We start from the raw sequence: 16,984 nt of genomic DNA on the forward strand, positions 1-16,984 counted from the left end.
GGCCTTAGAAAGTTGACTTGGACCGGCTTCGGTGAACAATGTGGACGCCAGAGGTTGGGGGACATTTACCAGCCGGCTGCTGATGAGGATTAGAGGCACCTTATCGGGGGCGTCGCGATGTTTCACAGTGTCTTTTAATGAACGCTTGTCCTGCTGTCTCCTGATTGTCTGTGTGTTGCATTGTGGGTAAGAACTGTCAGCCCAAAGTAAACAAAAGGCAGTTGATAATTTAGTGCATTTTTAATCTCAGTAATCATCCGTACAATCGTTGAGCGAAACGTCTGGAAAATGAACTTGATTTACATCAGCTTTACACGCGGGAGCAACCGCTCCCTGTTGTCACATGTACGTTCAAGCTCGGGAGTTCACAACATACACGGAGAACAATTTCGCGACATGCAAAAGCAACACGTGTACATTTTTAGGAAACACACCCACGCTGGCTGTAAAAATGAGAGGGGAGAGGAGCAGATAATACTGATGGGAGCTGCGGAACACGCTTCCAGCTCCGCTTAAACAGGCTAACACCACTTTTTTTTACACACCTACAATCTCTCGGCGAAGGCAAATCATAAGAGGAACCTCTAATAAAAGGGATTGAGCACAAAAGCATCCATATTTACAAGTGTCTTGAGAAAACTAGAACAAAAAAAACCACTTTAGACTAGGAGTAAACTGGTGGGTGTCATTTAACAGAGCAACAAAATCCGATATTATGCAACATCTATGTTCACTACAATGCACTACAAGAAAGGTTCAAATGATACGCGACCGGCTGTTGCGGTGATGCGCACCGGCCTACAAATAAGAGGATGTCTTGAATTCTTCCGGGACGTCGCTGTCCAGTTTACAGATCACCTTGTAGATGGCTTTTTTCCACGAGGGGTCCGAATCCTTGGTGTCGGCGATGGCGTTGTAAAACTCGTGCAAGGTGATCTCAGCCACCTCCAGGAATCTGTCTGGAACCTGTGAAACGGGGGGGAGGAGGAGGGGGGTGAGCTGTTTTATTGAGTGAAATCAATCTCATTAACATTCTTCTAATCGTGAGCAGGCACTCCACGTGCGAATCTGTCCGCAGCCTTCCCTCCGAGTCCAAAACATATGAAATGAAGACCTGTAGCGCTCTTCTTCAAACACTCAAGCTGATGAAAGGGAGCTGCTCCCTTTGTTCTTTGCACATATACAATGAATAGAAGGCAGCAATCATTAAATTTCATTTTAAGGCCTCTTTGATTAGCCGGTCTTGTTTTCTTGAGCCAAAACTCACTACTGACAGGCTCTCTTCCCGGGGTTTCTACACCTCGCTGACAGGGCTGTGGGTATGGGTCCCGCCGGGAACGTGAGCAGAAAAATGATTTGACATCGCGCTTCGGTTTGTTTTTTAGCGCAAAGAGAATCGCGGGTATGTTTAACTGATCGCCTGGATTTGAGGGGGAAACCCCACCCCGCAGCCTCCTTTCCCATCCACTGACCAGTTAGCGCAGCGTTGTTAGCATAGGTTATTTTCTTTCCCCTCCTCTCCTCACACAAAAGCATCCCTGGGAAAGGAATGTCTTGGTCCCAAGGTAAAGAAAACGGTCCCGTCCCTTTCCCACCATTCTGCCTTCTCCCTCGGAATCCGCAGCGTCTTTCTCAGCATTCCGCATCAGTAGCAATCTCAGCCTCGTTCAGGCGTACTGGTCCTCTAATCCTGAGTTGTTTTAGTGGGATTTTGTGGCTTCCTATTCCCACAGTTTGATAAAGCATCACTCTGGAGTTTAGATAATGTCTGCCAGCCACAGGTGCAGGGTGACAAACAGGCCAGCACGTGCACGTGCGTGAGCAGGAGGAAGCCTTTCTGGGGAAGATGCTAATTTGTTTTTCAGTGATGAGATGACGTCCCTGAAGTTTAACATAAAGCTTAAGGCAGAAGTCAATTAGCTTAGCTCTACCAATGCATTGAAGTAAAGGGACAATTAAAACAATTAGCATTTTAGACGCAATCAACTCATTTACAGGGCGCCCACGCGCTTGTTGTCTTGTTGTTTAAACCTGGTAAATACTCAACTTGAACCGGCCCCATTGAAGTGAACTGCAGGCCATCTGTAGCACTGTATGTTTAAAGCTATACATTATTTGTCACGTATATCACACTGCACCTGTGCCCTGACAGGTGGATTAGTGGACAGGTTTCCTTCAGAGGAGGAAATTAATAATACTTTTTTTTCTAATTTTCTTTAGTCAATAAAAGATATACAGATAATGCGGAAAGCCCCGAGCAAAACATATTGACCTCCAATTGAATAATAGGCTCTTTTTTTTTTTTAAACTCTGTCCTGCAGCGAACAATAATGCAACTCACAGGCGAGAAAATCAGCATCAGGTGAAATAATCCCTCCACCAGCTGCAATATAAAAGATTTGGAATGACTAAAGACTTACGTGGAAGTCGTTGGCTTTGTTGTAGTGCATGTTCAGTGCCCGGAACAGCTCTGAGTCCCTGCTAACTGTAATGTCTTTGACGTCACTGACACCGTCAGCGATGGCCTGACGGGCAAACTTCTCCATCTGGATGTAGTAGAACTCCCGGAAGTTGCTGAACCACTTGATCAGCTGTGAGGTGATGCAGCGGTTGAACTGGAAATAGAGATGGGGGGGGGTCACTTTTTTTAACACAATTGCTAAGCATACCGCAACCATAAGAGGGAGGATACAGGATACAGTAATTAAAAGAATGCTTTTCAATTCACCCAATAAGTCCTGCTGTCTGTAGCCAGCAAACAGTCCGTCACTCTACGAGGCAATAATTGCTCTGATCCTTTCCCACCAATGTGAAAAAACATCTGTCAGGCCTCTGTGTTTCTAAAGTCAGTCTTGACATTAGTCTTGTTATTCTATCTCCTCATCCAGAAAGACTGGGGAAAAAAAACGCCTAAGGGCTGGGCAGGCATCAAAGACGCTTCTTCCCTCTGGTGTGGTGGGTGAGAAAGCGGCAGCATAAGGACAGAAGGAAGCTTCCCTCTCATTGACTCGGGATGATAGGATGGAATCAGACACTGGGATTAGGTGCCCTTTTGTTCGGTGCCACTTCCCACCGCAGGACTGTAAGCAAGGAGGAGACGCTCGCAGGGCTGCTTCAACAGCATCCTCCCCCCTGACCCCCAGGGGTCACAGGCAGAGGCCCGAAATGGCCGAGAGAGCTGGGTCTGCGGTGGAAGGACGGGATGGGGCAGAAACCCGGGAGGCGTTCGGGGGAAACCGAGGGCCGCGTGCGCGGCGCAGCACTAATGCTAGAAAAGGCTGAAAAGAAAAGAGCGGGGCTAACTAGGATGAATGAGGAGAGGAAACAACAGGACGCAGATAAGGAGACGAGGCAGAAGACAAAAAGAGGCGCTAGAGGAGCAGGCATGACACGAGACCAAAGCCAAAACAGACAGGATGTTGTGTTTAGGGCCAGCTCACCACCGCCTGCTCGTTGCCACACAAGTCTCTAATACCAACTCTCTGTTGACACTCAATAGTAATGCCTTGCCTACAGAGTCCTTTGTCACTCCATTTGCTGACTGGAGTGGCTTTTTTTAAAAGAGAATGCCCCCCGTATCTCCCTCTGCCCCCAGGACATACTAGCAGCTCAGCGGCTTTGTTATTTGAACCCTCTGCGTTTTTGTTTCTCTCCTCCGACACACTGCTGATTTTTTTTTTTCGACTGACAAGTCGGCAAACACAGGAAAAACAACCGCTGCGGCCTGTATTTTTTGTTTTTTTTTCACCCAATGAATCCAAGAGTAAGACAATACCTTCACATCAGGGAAGTAGGTTTTCAGCACGTTGGAGCTGGGGTAGCGGGTGTAGAAGAACATTAGCTTGGCCTTCTTCAGATGGCTCGGGGTGAGACCTTCCTGGATGTTCACGTTCACGTTAAGGCAGACAATTAAACACAACACGGAACATACAGTTGCGTGCAAAGTGATAGCGGAGCGGAGTATTGTGTTGCTTCAATCTTCGGCTAAATTGAATTTCCCTAAAGAACAGCTCGGCATTAAGCAGAGAGTCAATAATGGCCCTAACATGTGCTTATTGGCAAAACAGAATTACGAATTAGATTAGGGATTTTTAATTAGAGAGCGGAGCACTTCATGCCTGGCAGTTAAGGAAGCTTGTTTGGAAACGTTCTGAAAAAGGAGCAGACTTGATTTAAAGGGAACATATGTCGCCGTGTACGCGGGGGGGGGGGCAATGTAGGAAATCCAGAGAAAAGTGGCAGCGAAAGCATGACTGACATCTCCAAATGATGTCGGCGTTGCATTTTTGATCACAAGATTTCAGATTTCTTTATTTTCAGACACAAATGAATTCAGCACCTTCTCCAGTTTTTTTCCCCCCCCCTGTGGCAATAAAGACACGCAGGGCGGCTTCCTCTGTAGTCCACCATCACGCCTTAGGTCATAATATTTCCATACCGGGTCGCCACACCTTTAGTCTTTATTGGGGAGCTCTACCTTTGAAATGAGGACGCTGGAATTATAGATTTATGTGATCTCGTTCAAAGAGAAACAGGAGTCTTTGCACTGTCAAGATAAAGTGATTCTTGAGGTTTTATTCCTCTGGTGACAAGCGGATCAAAAAAATGGCTTTTGAGATATTTTGATTATTTTGAGACGTGGACTGAAAAATATAAAAATTTCATGGTAGGCGATAGATGTATGTTATATATTGTTCTGGCCATATGCTCAACATTCACAACAATTTCTAGGGTACTTGGGTTGTTTGTTTTTTTTAACAATGGCGGAATTTGTTTTTCTTGAGTTGTTTTCAGAAGCAGATGTGGGGATGTTATCTTGCACTCGGCTTCAGTCATGAACGTTCGGACAAAGAGATCCGACAACAAATGCTCAAGACAAGAGCTCAAGTGTTGTGGTTGCAAGGCACTTTTGATTTCCAGCAGCACTCAGATGTGACCTTTTAGATGCACCCCTAGCACTCTGATGATGGAGAAATAGATCCTGCACCTTTTCAAGTCTGAGGGAGGGAAGGGGAGGAAAAAAAAGGGAAAAAGACAACGACGCTTCCTGAAACAGAGACCGATGCTTTCACTGCCTTTGAAAAACCGGCTTTTGTTCCTGGCAATTCTTATCAAAGCCTTATATTCCTTTTTATTTGTCTTTTTCCAAACTTAAAGTCATTACTCGGCTCAGATTAAAGAAGATGCTGTAATTTTCTGTGGGCTTAGCGAGATCAAAGAAAAAATTCTCCTTGAAGTTTCTGGTTGCTGCTCAGACTGCAGCGCGCCTCAACCAGCCATTGTTTTAATGGAAGATGTGAAATAGGTTTGATTGGGTTTTATTATTTCCTTTTAGCTTATAGAAACATTGTTTTAAAATAAATAAATAAAGGACTGTATTTTTCCTCTCTGGGGTGACACATCCTAACGCGTCGTTTTTTAATTAGCTCAGGTTGATTAAATAAATGACGATATTGGGTGGAATTTACGTAAAAGCTGATTGGAATTGAGATTAAAATCTTCCGTTTGACTAACACAGTGCGTGACAATTTTCATCAGCGCTACCAAAAGAAAAAAACAGGTGAGATATGAAAATAAGCCTTTTCATGGAAGGATATATTGAGCGACATGTAAGGGTTCCGTTCGGCCATGCTCTGCAGCTCACCGCACTCGATCTTCACGTGGGGAAGACACAGGTTGTCGACTGTCACGGCCCCCAGGGCGGAGGGACGACCGTGGTGGCCAAGGTGGCCGGACGTCACCTTGGACCTCATGGCGATGGCGTCCCAAGTGAGGTCCACCGAGTCCGGGGAGGTCCTGTCCATAGACGGAGGGATGCACGGGAGTCCCCCGAAGCTGGAATGTGGCCCGTACTTGAGAAGGTGCTCTAGGATCTGGCTGTCGTGCAGAGAGGTGCTGTAATTGAACTGGAAGGGTGTTTGGTGCACAGGGTAAGGTCGCTTCACTGTTGGGGCGACGGCGCCCAGAGGGGTGACCTCTGGTTTGCGGACCACCAGTGACAACGCTTCCGTCTGGTCCTGCGGGCTCTGATTGCTGGGACTTTCGTAGTACTCCAGGGAACGCTTCTTTTCCGCACCCTCTTCTTCCTGCAGTTGATCCTGGGTGCAGCCGGCCGCCTGGCTCTTCCTGTCGACCACCATGCTGATGTGCACTTCAGGTGAGGAGCACATGCGCTGCTCAGGGGACACATCTAGGCCCGTGTGGGTGGCCTTCTTGAACACCCTGTCCACACAGTCGTTCACTGCCCTGGAGAGCTCCTGCTTCAGAGTCTCCTGCAGGTTCGGACTCTCTCTTTGGAGCATGTAACCAGCGGCTTTCATTCGGCCCTTACACTCCACACTCGCTCTGCTGGTCTTCCTGTCGAAATCCTCCTCGCCGCTCATGTAGTGCGATGCCAGGTTTTCACCCATGGGGTCGCGTTGAGCGTTGACCTCTGGCTCATCTCTGCCGTTCTGCTCGGGGTCTTCCTGGTTGTACACCTGGAGGAACTTCTCCTGGAGCTGATGCAGGAGCTTTTGCATGCTGTGCAGCTGCTCTTTCAGCTTGTGACACTCCTCATCTTTGGCGTTGCAGGAGTCACTGTTGCTGCTTCCGGGCCTCCTGCTTGCAGGTCCTCCAGCACCATGCTCCTGATGCTGCGGCAGCCTCTGCTTACGTTTGTTCTCTCTGTAGGCTTCTCTGGACTCTCTTACGTCTTTGGCGTCCGTGTCAGCCTTTTCAATCTCGCCATGTTGCCTGCTGTTGGGAGAGCCTGCCATGACCCTGATGATGTTCTCCACTCTGGCCCTCTTAGCCTGCAGGTGGTCGGGCACAGGATGCTCCTGCTCTGGGTTGACTCCGGTGGAGACATGAGCACCAGGAGATGTTGCCTCCATTGTGCTGTCCTTTGAGGAGACACTGTTCTGGTCCTCCTGGCTGCAATCTGCCCCGCCAGAGCTGGAAAGGTAGAAATGGCTTTCATCGAGCGCCCTCGCGCTGTGGATCGTCTTACGCAGGAGCTGAGAGATGATGGATCCGCTGGAGTAGGAGGAGAGAGACTCGTCATAGACGTTTCTGCGAAAGCAGGGGAACATGACATCGGGTTTGTCGTCCTCCAGGCAGCCGTCGCCGGCGCCGTGCATGTTCTGATCGGGATGGCTGAGGTTCATCTCACTGAAAAACTGTTCAGGTCTTCAGAATTTGCGTATCTGAAAGGAAAGAAAGTAAGAAATCATAAATGAAAATGTATATTTCAGGTTTTTTAAATTTACTTTATTTTTCTAATCATGTCCATCATCTTATATGTTAAATAAATAAAATCCAGATTAAAAAAACAAACTTATTTTGTTTTAACAATATTTAAGTAACATAAAACCATTAAATATTTTTCACTTTTGTAAAAAGATCCTTAATCATGAACAATACGTTCATTTTATGACTTGCCTAAGGTATTATAATAACGATAATAATGCCTTTGGCAGGTCATAAAAGGAACAATATCTACCCACAGAGGCTGGATTTCAACAGATTACATACAAGGATCAGCTCAGGGTATTTATTATTTACAACAAAAATGGTTTTCATCTTAAGGAATGATCAAAAGATGATCTGCAGTGCTAACTATAAAAGATAAGTCTCCTTTATCTGGTGGGAGTGGTGATTTCATAGTATTTTCACCAATAACACAAAGCCATGCAGTATAAATTGTTAAATGAAATTATAACATTTATGCATAAAAAGACATGAGAAAAAGGAACGTAAATTACTTGTGCATCATTAGTGTTTAATATCAGTTTCTTCATGCTTCTAAGGTGAAACACCTCTGCAGATTTCTATAGATTTCTCTATAATACATTTAGATATTTTAGATAGAATAAAGTAGATAGAAGAGTTTTTTATCACTCATAATTTGAGATTGTTAAACTGTCCGATAAATTGTTATATTTGTAGTTGGTATGTTTATTTTCAAGTTTGGAAATTTGAGAAACTAAAACCTGTCTGTGGGTTTACACTCAAAATCTACTGCCTGAATTAACAGCGATATTAAACACAACATGGAAGTACTTAAAGTGAAAAAGATTCTCTAAATAACTGCGTGTAAGTATAGTATAATCAAGAAAATAATTTAAAAATCAGTCACAAAACATTCACCACTTCATTTACTACTGACTCAAACTGTCAAAAGCAAGAAGCAAAATGCAAAAAAACACTTAAATAGAACGGTGACATCTTTTTTTAGAAGCCCAGGTGAGTTACAAGAAAGATGCCATTTTTCAGGCTGGAACACGGGTGCAATGCAAACACGGCTGCAGACAGATGGGACCTTACCTGTTGCGCTGAGAAGAGACGCCGAGCTGACGGCCTGCGGAGACTGAGGTGCTGCGGGAGAGACGGTGCATCAAGCCGAGCCGGGGCGGGGCCACGCAGGCAGGCAGGCGGCGAAGTGGACGCACATCACCCGCACACAAAGTCAAGTTGAGGAAACTATTTGGTCATGCGTTGAATGGTTTTCTGACTGGTGCAAAAACAGTGCATGCAATTGATTTATTGGTAGTTTAAATATAAAGCAATGTCAGCGTCATCTTCTTAAGATTCTGATTACCGGTAGTTGACGTTTCATTGTAATTGCACAACACAAGTGGTTTCTCGAGTTTATAACGTACAGTACAACACATTAATAAACCTGCGAGTTTTATTTCTGATTTTGACATTACTTATCCATGGTGGTCGCCCCTTTTAACATTATTAATTTATATCACCATTTTCATTGAAATACAAGAATGCTGGAATATAATGATACACAAAGTGGCTTTTTTTCATCTTTGTATGTTTTATAGGTTAGGAGCATTAAAAATCCTCACACGTGCATTTAAAGTTTAGTTTTAAAAAACTAAAGTATAGCCTTTAAAACTGAACTAAAAACTTTTGTAATTACCCAAATTAGCTTCAGTGTTTCGTGAAAGGCTGTTGAGCGACATGGACGCAACCAAGTTTTGGTACTCTGCCACCCCCGTTCTGCAGCAATTGGTTTGGCCCACGCTACTTCCGCAGTATTTGCGCGTGCTTCCTCAGCCTTCCCGTCCGTGAATCTGAAGTTTCCCTTCCGTTTTCGGGCTGCTGTCACACAGCCATAATGTTATCCCATTCCCGGTGTCTCACCAGGAATTTCAGCCGTTCTCTGTCTGCCCTCCGCCAGGTAGGGAACAAGCAAATAATATGTTTCATGATGTCACTCGTGAAGTACCCCTCGCTGTCTTTACCTGATGAGGGCAGTGGGAATGATTAAGACCGACTAGCGTTAGCATTAGCTCGCCTGTTGTCGCAGGCCACGGTCAGGCCGTAACATTGCCAGCCAAGGACGGGAGGACACCTTCCTTGGACAGTCTTTGCTGACAGTGTTCAAGTAAAAGGAAACAACGCCTGGTTCACGTTGTCTTTGCTATTTATTGAGAATAGACTAGATCTCGACAAAGCATTTCTTTATTATTAACATTGAGTCGGCGCCATCTAATCAGATTTATAAACCTAGCGAGAATTGCACATACTGTGCCAGAATTACAATTAACGAGGTTCGAGGAACCGAGCAACGTCTCCGTGGACTTAGTTCCTCAATCTCTGTTAAAACTTTATGTCCACCTCAAAGTGGAAACGTCACAGTTTAATATGTTTGCATGTTAACCATCATATGAAGTGATTTTTAATGCAAGTATCATTTACGCCCTTTCTTCACACTAAGACAGAAACGTATGTTTTGCAGAAAATAATTGATTTTTTGGAATGTCTTAGTCCAAAAGTGACCTTGCTCAGCTGTCCATCTCATGGCGAGCATACCTACTTTCATTTCAAGTCCTACACTTTGCACGTATGGGCACATGCTGTACTATTTATTAGACTTCTCTCAAAATGTTACATCCTACTGATTACATCCCATATTTCCCTATTAAAGCCATTTGCATGTGCACCAGAAGATGCAACTGTATTTCTGCATTGTTCAAAATTGCAACATTTTGTAACCATGTTCTTTTTTTTCTTTTTTTTAATGAAATAGGGGAATCAGGCGTTGGCTCGTCGCTCATCCACTGGTATGTATGCTGAGCTCAGCGTTATTAAAAAAAATCACCCAATTCTAGACTTTGGTTAGTTCTTGTGCAAGATTTTATCACCAAATCCATTTCTTTCATTTATCTTACAGCTCTAACAATTAACCACTCTATCTCTCTCAACAACATTGTGTAAGTACACTTAGTCAAAAGCACTTTGAAGAATCAGTGATCACATCTGTTATGGCAACTTTGAAATGAGAGCTGATAAATGTAATAGTTGATGCTTGCATGGTAGCTTTTCATTGATTAATGGTAGCCTAGTAGGTTTAAGGATAGAACAACCCTAACAATACACTTTCATATATTAAAGCTAAATGTTGAATGTGTCTGAAATGGGAGATTTTTTCTTTGGTAATTTGTTTCACTGTTTTTACTTTTTTAGAAAGTCAAACCTCCCCACTAATGTCTTCCAAATCCAGTACTTCAGGACATCTGTTGCCTACAGTATGACCCTGCAAGCTTTTTACTTTCCATTATGGTATCTGACCTGCGTGGTGTGCGATTTCGAAATGACTTTTTGTTTGTTTTTGCGTTCTCACAGGGGATGAAGTTGTCACAGTTAAGACCCCTGCCTTTGCAGAGTCTGTCACAGAGGGGGACGTAAGGTGGGAGAAAGGTAAACCCTCTTTCTGTCTTTAAGGTCAGATAAAGGGAGAGCATTTTTGGGGGGGAGGTGTCATTGAAATTTTAAAAAGGATTGCAAAAAAATTATAAAAGAAGAAGAGAGAAGTTTGAAGGTGCTCCACTTAAATATAGCCTCCTGTTTTTTTTCCATTTTTCTATTTTTGTCTCTGTTTAGCTGTTGGAGACACCGTCACTGAGGATGAGGTGGTGTGTGAAATTGAGACTGATAAGGTACATTTAAATAAATTTTAGCCAGCAACCAGAATCTCCTTGAATAAAAGGCCTTTTACTTTACATTAATGTACAGAATCCTTTAATTTCTGATGCTTTTTTGTTGTTAGACATCAGTGCAGGTTCCGTCTCCTGCTGCTGGAGTGATTGAAGAGCTTTTGGTCCCTGATGGAGGGAAGGTTGAAGGGGGAACGCCACTCTTCAAGCTTCGAAAAGGAGGTTCTAAATGTTGTCTTTTTAGCACCATTTTATAGTATTGCATTATTAAGAGATAGCTTTGCTAACCCGACTTTTTGCTTGCGTCTTTAGCGGGTGCTCCTAAAGCTGCCGAAGCTCCAAAAGCTGAAGCCCCTGCTGCTGCAGCCCCACCACCACCTTCTGCTGCTGCTTCTCCACCTCCTCCTGCCTCCACCGTGGGACCCATTCCCACCAGTATGCCCCCTGTGCCACCTGTGCCAGCACATGCTATGGACACCAAACCGGGTTAGTTGTAATGGGACAGACGGCCTGTGTCACATGAGACCCGTTTAGTTTGACATCTGTGCTCTTGACCTCTAACGTCGCTGATTAATCATTATTCAGCTCCAGCTCACATCTTTCAGCAGGACAACCCAATGTGCATCTAAAGGCTTCTTCATGCCCTTTTCACAGTATCAGCCATCAAGCCCAGCGTTGCCGCCGCTTCACCTGCGGCACAAGCAGAGGGTGCAGCTAAAGGAGTCAGGACAGAGAGCAGGGTAAACTCCAAATCTGTCTGCTGATTTCTGTGAACGGACTGATGATTGAGTCTGGTGATTTATTTTTACTCAGGTTAAGATGAACCGCATGAGGCTGAGAATTGCCCAGAGGCTGAAGGAAGCCCAGGACACCTGTGCTATGTTGACTACATTTAATGAGGTCGACATGAGGTATGATATTCTAAATTAGTTCACCTATTTTACGAAGGCTTTAAAGAACCTTTACGAGTGTGGTTGGCCACTGAGAGGAGGAAAAGCAGGTTAAATAAATGCTAAAAAAAGACCAAATCACATGCTCAAAAACATGTTCACGGGCATATTCAAATGTTTACAGTATACACACTCTATAGGACGCGCTAAAAGCTAATGCACAAATGGGGGTTCTAGACTGGAATCTGCCTGAGAGGAAACGCTCTTTGCAACCTGATATCCTCTTAAACGCAGGAATGTAAATATTTGTCCATAATGCCATCTAAAACGAAGATAAGAATTGTTAAAACAGGTTTTATTAATTTACAAGGAAATGGTGTTGTCTGCACTTGCCCCCTCGTGCTGAAGAGGACACTTTGAGGATTTCTTTCCCCCACAAATGTGTGGTGTCGGCTTTCGGCTATTCAGGGTTTTCTGTGTATCTTAATTTGATTGACATTGACAGTCTGGAGGAAGACTTCCCAGGCCAGGGCTCATCTGGAGCTGAAGGAGGTAGCCAGAGCAGGAGGCCCAGAGCATCTGTAGGGGCCCACAGAGACCTGTGCTCTGAGTGCAAGAGCTGTCTCAACCGATATGGGCTTTTATGACAGCCCAATAAGATTTACAGGCTCTAGAAAGTGAAGATTTTTATCGCTTCTTCTCTCCTTTCTCGGAGAGTCTGTGTCTTGGGAGGGGCTAATTGTGTTAGTGGAGAAACCCTAGAGCCCCAACAGGGTTAGACACAGGAAAACAAACAATTAAAACCAGAGATACAAGAGAAAAATGAACAACGGTGAAATGATTATCAGCCCGCTTCCAATAGTTTTAATTTAACACTTTCTATAAGTGCAATCTTTAGAAAGGCAAAACGGCATTAAAATGGCATTAAAAGTGTTTTTGACAACATGGTTAGGACATTTGGAAAATCATTTTCATAGTTTGTGTCCTACCGTTTCTTCAGTTGAATCCAAAATATGTCCTTATTCCTTCTGAAAGGGCCGCTATAGACGGTGTAATGGAGAAGCCTCGTGAAATAACATTTCTCCTTCAAAAAAAGAAATTGAATTTAAAAAAAAAATCAAATTAAGAAACCTGTAGGGTTGTTTTTCACCTGAATTATCGTGCATCTCGAGTGAGCTGATCTGGGGTCAGAGCCAAGGATAGGCGCCTGTTTAAATACACCAAGAACCTATTTAGGTTCGATCTCAAAAGCCACATTCTGAGGGTCTGGACCACTTGTAATCACATTCTTGTGGCAGCAGACGGTGATTGCGAACACGGCCACATATTCATTTAATCTGTCCAGAGAAATACAGCAAGAACAACACATTTCAAATAAACACTGTTAGATACAGGAACACCTGCCACCTAACACGAGTCGCTGAGATGGACAGCATGTTTCCTCATTGCTAATGGGCGTGAGAAAGAACAGAGCATTGTGCTACAGCAGAAAGTCTTGAACCCTCTTCATTTTCCGTGTCCCCGCAGCAACATCTCCGAGATGAGGAAGACGTACAAAGATGCCTTCCTGAAAAAACACAACATCAAGTTGGGCTTCATGTCTGCGTTTGTGAAGGCTGCTGCCTACGCTCTGACTGACCAACCTGCCGTCAACGGGGGTACAGATTCAAGCTAAAGTTTCCGTGCGGCTTGATGGTTGATGGTCTGACATTACCTCTGCATCAGTGCTGGTGGCCTGAAGATGCATTTACACTTTAGCATGTTCACCACCTAAACCTCAAAACCAGCACTGCCCTATTTACTGCCTTCTGACCACCCTGACCTAATTAGCAAGACTACATCAAAGCAGCAGTCTGTCGCTCAAATACATTAAAACAAACCGGCCCTCCTCGAGAGGAAATTCTTAGTAGCCTTGAGAGGATTGACTGTATCTCATGTTTTTATCCTTTTAATATTTGCAGTAATCGATGACACGACAAAGGAAATTGTGTACAGGGATTACGTGGACATCAGTGTTGCCGTGGCTACACCAAAGGTGAGACAAATGGGGGCTTCGTAGCTCAGTGGCGTCTGAAATGCACACAGGGGGGTAACATCTCCTCGTTCTCAGGGTCTGGTGGTTCCTGTAATCCGAAATGTGGAAGGGATGAACTTTGCTGATATTGAGAAGACCATCAATATGCTGGGTGAAAAGGTAACGTTTTCCCCTCAATAACGTCAGGCCTAATGTTCACAGGAGAAGTGCTTTAACCTTTAATGTGGCTGCAGGCCCGTAAGAACGAGCTGGCCGTCGAGGACATGGACGGAGGAACCTTCACCATTAGCAACGGCGGCGTGTTTGGCTCCATGTTCGGTACCCCTATAATCAACCCGCCTCAGTCCGCCATCTTAGGCATGCACGGCATCTTCGACCGGCCTGTCGCCATCGGTGGAAAGGTTTGTTCCGAGACTATTTGAAATGGAGATTAAAAAGGCCACAGGACGCCTTCTTAGCGGCCTTCTCTCCTTCAGGTGGAGATCCGTCCTATGATGTACGTCGCCCTGACGTACGACCACCGTCTGATTGACGGCAGAGAAGCGGTCACCTTCCTTCGCAAGATCAAGTCTGTGGTGGAGGACCCCAGGGTGCTGCTCCTCGACATGTGAACCTCTCCCCCCGTCAGCCCCAGGCCTAAAAACAACACCTTACCTGTATTCTAGCCCGGATGTGCCGCTCGACCGCCTCGTCCAACGGTACATCCGGGTTCCCACCCCAGCAGTTTTTATTTGTAACCCCGGCAGTGACCAAAGGTTCACTGCTGCTGCAGAGAAGCGGGTTCATAGTTCCTGTGGTGCTCGTCCTCATAAAAAACAAACCCCCCCTATTAGAATCTGTGTTCACCACCATTCATTTTCTACATGCTACATAAACATTTTCCACAATTGCCAGATGAATAATTATATACTGTAGATAAACAGTATAGTCTGTTCATTATTTTGAAACAGTAAGCACATTAAAAAAAAAAAATCTGAATTCACAATGGTAAGCAGAAATTCTCCTTAATGCTGTGTATGAAAGACTATTTAAGAAATGTTTTAAAACAATAAAATCTGCATTGCTCTACGGTAGCTCTAGTTTTGGGTTTAATCTGCCTTGAGTGAATGTGGGACATGTATAGAAATATGCAATAGGCTGATGGTTTTCTACCTGCACAACGACAGCTGCATTATTTTAAATCCCTTTATAGCATTTTAAATTCCCTTTACATATAAATATAATTTAGTATAGCATCTGTAATCATTTCGAACACAGGGCTTGTGCACATTTCAGTTTTTATTGTTTGACTTTTCTTTGGAAAATCCTGACTTGAACTTTCACCACGTGAGAAGGTTCAGGTTGGGGGGGGTGGGTGGAACATTGGAGGGTCCGAGGTTCCCCAGCTGTTAACAGCCCAGAGCTTTCCAGGAGACGCTGCTGAAGAAGGGGTGGCACTTGATGTCACACACGCCTCCGCCTCCTGATCCCAGCCGGTAGCCGGGATCAAACTGGAGCAACTGTGGGACAACAGTGATGGATAAGATTGCTGTGAATGGATCGTTGTACATGTGTGAATACTTCAACAGAGGCCTCCGGTCTGACCTCAGTCAGCAGAGACGCGGCGGCAGTGCTGAGGTGGTCGGGGATGAGCAGGGTTAGGGTTGTTTTTCACCTGAATTATCGTGCATCTCGAGTGAGCTGATCTGGGGTCAGAGCCAAGGATAGGCGCCTGTTTAAATACACCAAGAACCTATTTAGGTTCGATCTCAAAAGCCACATTCTGAGGGTCTGGACCACTTGTAATCACATTCTTGTGGCAGCAGACGGTGATTGCGAACACGGCCACATATTCATTTAATCTGTCCAGAGAAATACAGCAAGAACAACACATTTCAAATAAACACTGTTAGATACAGGAACACCTGCCACCTAACACGAGTCGCTGAGATGGACAGCATGTTTCCTCATTGCTAATGGGCGTGAGAAAGAACAGAGCATTGTGCTACAGCAGAAAGTCTTGAACCCTCTTCATTTTCCGTGTCCCCGCAGCAACATCTCCGAGATGAGGAAGACGTACAAAGATGCCTTCCTGAAAAAACACAACATCAAGTTGGGCTTCATGTCTGCGTTTGTGAAGGCTGCTGCCTACGCTCTGACTGACCAACCTGCCGTCAACGGGGGTACAGATTCAAGCTAAAGTTTCCGTGCGGCTTGATGGTTGATGGTCTGACATTACCTCTGCATCAGTGCTGGTGGCCTGAAGATGCATTTACACTTTAGCATGTTCACCACCTAAACCTCAAAACCAGCACTGCCCTATTTACTGCCTTCTGACCAGCCTGACCTAATTAGCAAGACTACATCAAAGCAGCAGTCTGTCGCTCAAATACATTAAAACAAACCGGCCCTCCTCGAGAGGAAATTCTTAGTAGCCTTGAGAGGATTGACTGTATCTCATGTTTTTATCCTTTATCCTCCTGCAGTAATTGATGACACGACGAAGGAAATTGTGTACAGGGATTACGTGGACATCAGTGTTGCCGTGGCTACACCAAAGGTGAGACAAATGGGGGCTTTATAGCTCAGTGGCGTCTGAAATGCACACAGGGGGGTAACATCTCCTCGCTCTCAGGGTCTGGTGGTTCCTGTAATCCGAAATGTGGAAGGGATGAACTTTGCTGATATTGAGAAGACCATCAATATGCTGGGTGAAAAGGAAACCCCCCTATTAGAATCTGTGTTCACCACCATTCATTTTCTACATGCTACATAAACATTTTCCACAATTGCCAGATGAATAATTATATACTGTAGATAAACAGTATAATCTGTTCATTATTTTGAAACAGTAAGCACATTAAAAAAAAAATCTGAATTCACAATGGTAAGCAGAAATTCTCCTTAATGCTGTGTATGAAAGACTATTTAAGAAATGTTTTAAAACAATAAAATCTGCATTGCTCTACGGTCGCTCTAGTTTTGGGTTTAATCTGGCTTGAGTGAATGTGGGACATGTATAGAAATATGCAATAGGCTGATGGTTTTCTACCTGCACAACGACAGCTGCAGCATTTTAAATCCCTTTATAGCATTTTAAATTCCCTTTACAATAAAATATAATTTAGTATAGCATCTGTAATCAT

At 44.5% G+C, this 16,984-nt stretch overlaps 3 protein-coding genes and 1 long non-coding RNA gene across 4 annotated transcripts; 2 read left to right on the forward strand and 2 right to left on the reverse strand.

Annotated features, from left to right (window-relative positions):
• Positions 1–221: 221 nt before the first annotated feature.
• On the reverse strand, positions 222–8,984 carry prox2 (prospero homeobox 2). The gene is made up of 6 exons (XM_003962621.3): positions 8,915–8,984; positions 8,308–8,494; positions 5,598–7,187; positions 3,776–3,883; positions 2,421–2,615; positions 222–966 (listed from the first exon to the last, which is right to left on the reverse strand). Exons 3-6 carry the CDS (start codon positions 7,146–7,148, stop codon positions 799–801), a joined length of 2,022 nt encoding a protein of 673 aa, XP_003962670.1. The 5' UTR covers positions 7,149–7,187; positions 8,308–8,494; positions 8,915–8,984; the 3' UTR covers positions 222–798.
• Positions 8,985–9,029: 45 nt separating this feature from the next.
• On the forward strand, positions 9,030–14,932 carry dlst (dihydrolipoamide S-succinyltransferase). Its single transcript, XM_003962448.3, has 15 exons — positions 9,030–9,175; positions 10,028–10,061; positions 10,172–10,211; positions 10,465–10,526; positions 10,624–10,698; positions 10,882–10,937; positions 11,048–11,156; positions 11,247–11,420; positions 11,589–11,674; positions 11,748–11,845; positions 13,352–13,482; positions 13,786–13,859; positions 13,935–14,018; positions 14,093–14,260; positions 14,336–14,932. The coding sequence occupies exons 1-15, from the start codon at positions 9,113–9,115 to the stop codon at positions 14,468–14,470; spliced, it is 1,389 nt and encodes a 462-aa protein (XP_003962497.1). The 5' UTR covers positions 9,030–9,112; the 3' UTR covers positions 14,471–14,932.
• Positions 14,933–15,119: 187 nt separating this feature from the next.
• On the reverse strand, positions 15,120–15,547 carry LOC115248439 (uncharacterized). Its single transcript, XR_003887316.1, has 2 exons — positions 15,444–15,547; positions 15,120–15,358 (listed from the first exon to the last, which is right to left on the reverse strand). It is a non-coding gene; the product is annotated as an uncharacterized lncRNA (long non-coding RNA).
• On the forward strand, positions 15,490–16,811 carry LOC115248434 (dihydrolipoyllysine-residue succinyltransferase component of 2-oxoglutarate dehydrogenase complex, mitochondrial-like). The gene is made up of 3 exons (XM_029832162.1): positions 15,490–16,021; positions 16,325–16,398; positions 16,474–16,811. Exons 1-3 carry the CDS (start codon positions 15,904–15,906, stop codon positions 16,612–16,614), a joined length of 333 nt encoding a protein of 110 aa, XP_029688022.1. The 5' UTR covers positions 15,490–15,903; the 3' UTR covers positions 16,615–16,811.
• The last annotated feature ends 173 nt before the right edge of the window (positions 16,812–16,984 follow it).

Source organism: Takifugu rubripes, chromosome 2 (genome assembly GCF_901000725.2).
Source record: "Takifugu rubripes chromosome 2, fTakRub1.2, whole genome shotgun sequence".
Lineage (NCBI taxonomy): Eukaryota > Metazoa > Chordata > Actinopteri > Tetraodontiformes > Tetraodontidae > Takifugu > Takifugu rubripes.